At 46.9% G+C, this 6,690-nt stretch overlaps 1 protein-coding gene across 12 annotated transcripts in view; it reads right to left on the bottom strand.

The window, feature by feature from the left end:
• Positions 1–1,120: 1,120 nt before the first annotated feature.
• Positions 1,121–6,690, bottom strand: part of ARVCF (ARVCF, delta catenin family member) — a 155,743-nt gene continuing 150,173 nt past the window's right edge. For all 12 annotated transcript variants that reach the window (XM_027689413.1, XM_027689419.1, XM_027689416.1 and 9 more), the window contains one exon: positions 1,121–6,405. Coding sequence is in view for 1 of the 12 variants with exons in the window: in XM_027689419.1 (XP_027545220.1) it covers positions 6,400–6,405 (6 nt within the window). In the remaining 11 variants the exon portion in view is untranslated. The remainder of the gene's footprint in view (positions 6,406–6,690) is intronic.

The following is a 6,690-nucleotide window of genomic DNA, read 5'->3' as shown; positions in this document are numbered from 1 at the left end:
CAGGAGCAGGATGCTGGGCCCAGGAGCAGGATGCTGGGCCCAGGAGCCCACATCTTACCAAGGCACCAGGGAAACTCCATCCTCCAGCTGCAGGAAGAGATCCAGAGAGCATTTTCCAAAGCTCCTGGGAATGCTTTGAAGACATCTGCAACAAGGAGGGCATAATAAGGAAGGAAAGCTGGAGATGACCCTCCAAGGGCTCTTAAACGGAACCTTTAGTGCCTGTGAATGGTACAGGGAGGAATTCACTGATGGCAAACTGGTACTGGCAATGATTCATCAGCCTCTCACTCAGAGGAGACCCGACCTCCACTGTGCCTGCAGGGCCTGGCAGAACATCCCACCAGGATTCACTGCCTGTGCCAGGGCTCACAGACACACGGGGTACGTACGGGGTGTTTGGGGGCATCAGCCCCCCTGCTGACCTCACCAACACAGGGCAGTCCTCGACAGAATGAAGATCTGCTGGTGCCTGGATATTGCTTTAAATACATGGGTGACTCTTCAGTCTCAGGATTTTTTTTCCATCCCACAGTAACAAATGTGAATTATTTGTTGCATCCCCAAAATAACAATTTCTCATGTCAACCAAACCTCATACATTGCTACAATCTGTTGATCTTACACACTTCTATTTATGAGAATACTTGCACACATTTCAGAAATGGGAAATCTTTGTAGAGTTTTATTTTATTAACAAGTTGGTAATTTTGTTACCAAGTTGGATTTTATTACCAAACTGGGAAAGGTTAATAACTTCCCAAATTGAAAAGCTATCAACAAGTTAGGTTTGTGCTCACAAATGTGCTGGCCTTCAAACAGTGATGCAGATGTCTTTCCCACAGAAATATGCTCGTATATTAAAAACAGAAAAAAAATCCCACAATCTACAATCCAGGGTTGGGCTACAACTCCAGCACCTGGCAGCGAGTCAAAAATGTTCAGCTTTACTCATTTAAAGGATATTTCCAATGCCCTCATTACCACTGACCTTTTGCTAACACAGAGCACTGACCTGAGCTAGGGTTCAATAATCCCCTGCCACAGAAAACTGCTGCTGCAAAGCCAAGGAATATTTGAGATACCTGAGGTAACAAAAAGATAACCAGTGGCACGTGTATTCTTTCCAGGCATGGTTTATTGAAAACACACCAAATTGTTATCCTACATACCTGGGTTCTAACAAGCATTCTACTTGTCTGCATTATGGAAAGATCCTATAATAATAATACATTCTGTCACGGTAACATTTGTTCTATGAAAAGCATAATCCACCTTTTTTTCCTCTTCATACTTGTAAAATCAAACCATTCTAAGTGTTTCAGTTTATAGTACAGTGTAAATACAATGCAAAATCCCACCAGTCTAAACTACAGAGAGAATGTTGAGCAGTATTACAGAAAACACATTGTTGATTTTTTTTTAATTCTCCTACCATGAAAATTTTAAGGCACATGATAGTTACAAACACATTAGCTACTAATTACCAGTAAGCTTCTTAGTCTAGTTATTTTGTTTTTCTGAACAGTAAGAACCAGATTGGCAGGCCTTGTAGTATCCACACTATCTTCCTCCTCACCTTGGACTTCACATCATCCTACCCTGATGTCAAACTTAAGACAGAAAACAAAGGTCAATAATACCTTCCCCTTAAATGCACTAAATTAGTTACTGTACCAGTAAATCAGAGAATTTCTCTGTCAAAGATAAGGAAACACCAGATTTTAGGGGCATCCAGACAAAGAAATTTTGCAGGAAACTACAACTATATAAACACCTTGAAAAGCTGTGAGAGCACAGCTCCAGCCCAGCAGCACAGCCCGTGGCTGGAGGCACTGGCACGTGGGGGTGTCACTGAGTGTCACACTGGGGTGTCACACTGGGGGTGTCACTGAGCACAAGGGGCTGTGACCACCCTCGTGTGCCCACGGGGCTCCTGAAGCTTGGCTTCCTCGAGGGTTTGCCATGTGCCTCTCCCAGGGAGCTGAGCCTGTGCTCAACTTTAAGGCAGGTGGCAGAAGGGAACTCCCCACCTCCAGTCTCATGAACTGCTCCAGGAGTGCAAACTGCCCTTCCCAGCACGAGCCTTTCTCTGGAAAGCATTGCTGGAACCTGCTCCTCAGGGCAGGCACGAACTGATGAACCTGCTGCAGCAAACACACCACCCTGCTCTCCTCAGGTGTCCCTGACAGCCAGTCGGTTCCTGGTCAGTCCCTTCTGGGACATTTGGCAGCAGGGACAGGATTTGCCTTCCCAATGCAGGTGCCTTTGGAATGGGCAGGTCTGAGTGCACGGAGCAGGACTGGGACAGGAGGTGCTGTGCCCAGAAGACACTGAGGGTTGGGACCTGTGGCTGCCCAAGCTGTTCTCTGGGGAGCATTTCAAGCTGACAACACATCCTGAGTTGCACTTATGGCTAATATGCTACTTAATTCCAAGACAGAAACAAACTGTCCTAAAGCCCTGGCTTTCCGCTCTCCTGCTGGGATTCTGCAGACAGACGGACCTACCTGGGAAGCACAACTGCTCACACACCAACACCCAAACTGGGGGCTTCTCCAGGGGAGTCGACACACAATTTTGGTTTTTTTAAACCTCCACACCTTAACAAAGGTGCTTGTTCTGCAGTAATCACCTGCCATCAGAAGTCTCCCTCCCCCTGTGTTATCTCAGCCCTCACTGGGCCATCCAATTTCCTCCTCCTCTTTAGCAGGAGCCTTGCAACACCATCACTTCCTTCCACACCCATCCCTCCCACTAGAATTTCACAGGTAGAAATCTCTTCTACCCCAGCCCTTTGCAGGCAGATTCCCTCCAGTTTTCACAGTGAAGCCAACAGGAAAAGAGGAGGTCACATCCGTGAGCCCTAAAAAGCACTGCCTGCCTTTGAGCAGGAGACTCCAGACCCTACTGCAGCTCTAATCACACACATTGCCCCTTTCCCTTCTTTACATACAGTCCCTGCTGCCAAAACACAATTACGGGTTCATCCACCCACAGCCCAGAACAGCTCCAACAGCCACAGCCACACCTGTGCCAGCAAGGGGAGAGGGGAGGGCAGGGGTGGGCACACATCACACATCCCCCAGGGAGCTTCTGACAGAATGGACACAGAATCACCAGACCTGGCTCCAGGCACCCTGGGTCAGCCCCCAGCTGTGGGAAGTCTCACGTGCAAAGTCACCCCCAGCCTGTTTTCCTTCCTCAATATCCAAACAACAGTTTGTTGAGAAGAACAAGCCCCACAGTAATGCTGAGGATGGGTTATTGCTACATACTTGGGAATGAGCTGTCACTGTAAGGCATGGGAAGGGGAGGGGTCAGACGTGTGATTCCCAGGGGAAGCCTTGGCCCATCCACTTGGTATCTGACCCTGTGACACACCATCCTTTGCTTCTCTGCAGCCACAAACCACATTGCCAGCTCACAGCTCTGCTGGCTGCCACCACACTTACCCAGGAAAACAAGGACCAGTTTGCTCCAGTGACCTGGGCAGCCAGTGCCACCCAACCTGGCAGGGAGGGTTGTGAGCACAGGGTGCAGTGTGAATACTAAACAGACTTCTGGGGGGAGTGGGATGGGGTCTGAATTTGCTTCTCAAATACTCCTCAGTGTTGTTAGCCCACTAATGACAGAGACTGAAGTAGATGCAATCCAGATTTTGAGTGTCCCTGTAGTGTGCCACTAAAAGCCATGGGATATCTGGGATAGGTCAGACCATAACTGGTCCCAGTCACTTCACTTCCCCCTTCTGTGGTTTTCTCTGTTAACCTCTTGCTGGCTTTGAAATATCTGTACAATAACTAAACCACAAAGTCTTAGCAGAGACTCCTTTCAACAGTCAGGTCTTTATTTGAAGTGAACTTTTGCTCAGACTCCTTTGGTAAATGTATGGTTTGAAGTAGATCAGGGACAGACTGACAGCACGGCCCTTCTCTTACACTGTTCTAATCAGCTACAAAGCAGGTTCCATTGCTAATTACTGAACGTTTTTAAAAAAATCCTTTCATATACAAAAAGAATACACCAAGTACATAACCAAAAGTGATATAAAACTCTTCTGTGTAGCTTGGTTAAAAGGGTCTCCGCGTATTGGCAGAACAAGTATGAAAAGAGCACCATTGATAGAATATACAGTCAGACGATGGATCTGGTCTCACTGCCACACTCATGTCTGCACAGAGAGACACTGCCTGACACAGACAGTCAGACACTGCCTGACACAGACAGTCAGACAATGCCTGACACAGACACTGCCTGACACAGACAGTCACAGACACTGCCCAACACAGCCACAGCCCCTCCCTCTGCTCCCCTCAGCCCCTGGGCAGCTCTGGCCCAGCAGGACTCTCGTGCAGGTGAAAATACAGACTTTGCTCTCTTGATTTGCTCCAAGCAGCTTCACCTTCCCCAGCAGCCAGGAGTGAGCACTGCAATGCACAGGGAAGGTGAGGCTCACAAAGGGAGGGTGCGAAGGAGCACACGTGTCATCCAAAGCACTGACAGCTTCTGGCATCAGCCTTTTTCCCTGAATCAACAAATGCTTCCCTCTCCTGCAAACTACTTTACATGGTTTTGTTAACCTATCCTCTGCACAACAATATATATATATAGATATATAGACTTTTTTATTTATTTATATATATGTATTCATGTCAAATTTTTAATATACTCAAGAAGATACAAAGCTCTTGGTACTTGCCTTTTTTTTTTTGAAGTTTTTAAATCTTTTTTTTACAAAAAAATGTAGATGTTTACTATTACAGTAATATTTTGGGGGAGGTGAGGTTGTTGGATATTTCCCCTTTTTAATTACAAAAGAAACGGCAGGCACTGAAAACCCCAAATGATGTTTGCTGGACTCAAAAATGTGCTTTCCAGTCACACCGTTTTTAGGAGCTCGTTTAAAACTAAATGTGGCAATCAAAGAACAGTGGCAACTAAGTAAATTCAGCAAAAGTCCTCTCATGCTACTGGTGAGACATTTGCTTCCTGCTCTCATCTGCTGCCCTCCCTTGACCAATGCCTGGAGGAAATCTGATTTGAAGTCATTCAGTTCATGGCATTTCCAGAGCCCACAAATGCAGAGCACTTCTCTGGAGGTGAACGTCCCCCTGCACAGAGCAGGGGAGCAGAGCCACTGCCCACGGGGGCATTTCAGGCCAAATCCAATATGCAACCCCAAAACAAAAGCAAAGGAACACAGAAATCATGATGATGATTTTAAAAATGCCAAACCAGTTCCCTTTGTGGCATTTTTCATGAGGATCTATAGCCCAAAGCAAACATGGATCCAACAGTGAAAAATTTACCATCAAACCTAAGTGACAGACCCATCTAAAATTTATAGTGTTTTCAAAATAAAACATCCTACAAAAAAGCTCTTATTCTCTTCCAATGTCGGAACAGCTACGGCAAAAGTAGTTGTTAATCATCATCAATGCAACAGTGGTACATTTAACATGTAAAAGCTCCTTATTGCAATCTTTGAGAATATGAAAATAAAAAGCCAGGCAACTCCATTTCTCAGCACAGATTTCTGAACCAGGGACACTGAAACCTTCCACAAATTGCTTTTCAATATGTGGAAATAAAAACAGAGACATTACAGAATTCAAAAGGCAGAAGTATTGTACACCAGATTATAATGACAATATAGCACTGTGATTGATATAGCTTACTCTAAAAGCAGATTATACAGCTTGCATCAATTCTGTCATCCACTCTCCAGTTCATTTGACTACCGTTTAATAGCTTTTGTTCTGCATTTTCTCCCTTCACTGAAATCCAATAAACCCACTCAACATTCCTGCACTTCCTGTGGAAATAATAAAGAAAACCCGAACGTTTCTCAAAAAGCCTTCAAAAATGTTAAGAGTCACAGTTCAAAAGAAATCCCCCAAAACAAAAAAACCCAAACCAAGGAGCCCCAAGCCAGGGAAGTGCTGTCATCCTCACGGTGCCCCTGCAGTGCCATCCTCAGGGTACCCCTGCAGTGCCAGCTCCAGTGTCCCCAGTTCCTCTCTCACTGTGTCCTGCTCAGTGTGGCCCCGTCCCCACGCCAGAGTCACCTGGGGCTGCAGGGACAGGGAGGATTCTCTGCTCTTGCTTCCTTTCTTCTTGCAGGAGCAGGAGGAGGGAGGGGGAGGTGGTGGCTGTTCTGGTGGGGTGTAACCAAGTTCCAAGCAGGCTGTGGCTGTAAGGCAGGGTGCTCCAGGGGCTCCAGGGGCTCCGGGGCCATGGCAGGGTTCTCCCCACACCCTCCTGGGACCTGCAGAACCTGCAGCCTGTCAGTGATGCAGCGCCCTCGAGTCTGAATGGCAGTGGTGACTGATGAGATCCTCCATGTCGATTCAATGTTTGCTTCTCCCCCTCAATTAAAAAAAATGTGGTTGGACTTTAGCCCTGCAAAATAAAGTCAGAATTGGTTACTGCCAGTCAGTGACACGGCCTTTGTGACCTCCATCACCTGGTGACAGGACAGGGACTGCACATGTCACCCTGTCCCCAACACATGGGTGCTTTGGAGGGTCTGTCTGGGAGAAAATGAGCACAGACTGTTTCTCAAAGTCAGGACTCTGGTGTAAGGCTTCCCTGCTCAGGGAGCAGTGCAGGAGTGGGGCAGGCACTGCACACCCTGAGCTCAGGGAGTGCAGGATGGAACAGGCACTGCACACACTGAGATCAGGG

Source organism: Neopelma chrysocephalum, unplaced genomic scaffold (genome assembly GCF_003984885.1).
Source record: "Neopelma chrysocephalum unplaced genomic scaffold, ASM398488v2 Primary Assembly neopelma1_77, whole genome shotgun sequence".
Classification (NCBI taxonomy): Eukaryota; Metazoa; Chordata; class Aves; order Passeriformes; family Pipridae; genus Neopelma; species Neopelma chrysocephalum.
This window is presented reverse-complemented; position numbering and strand designations above follow the sequence as displayed.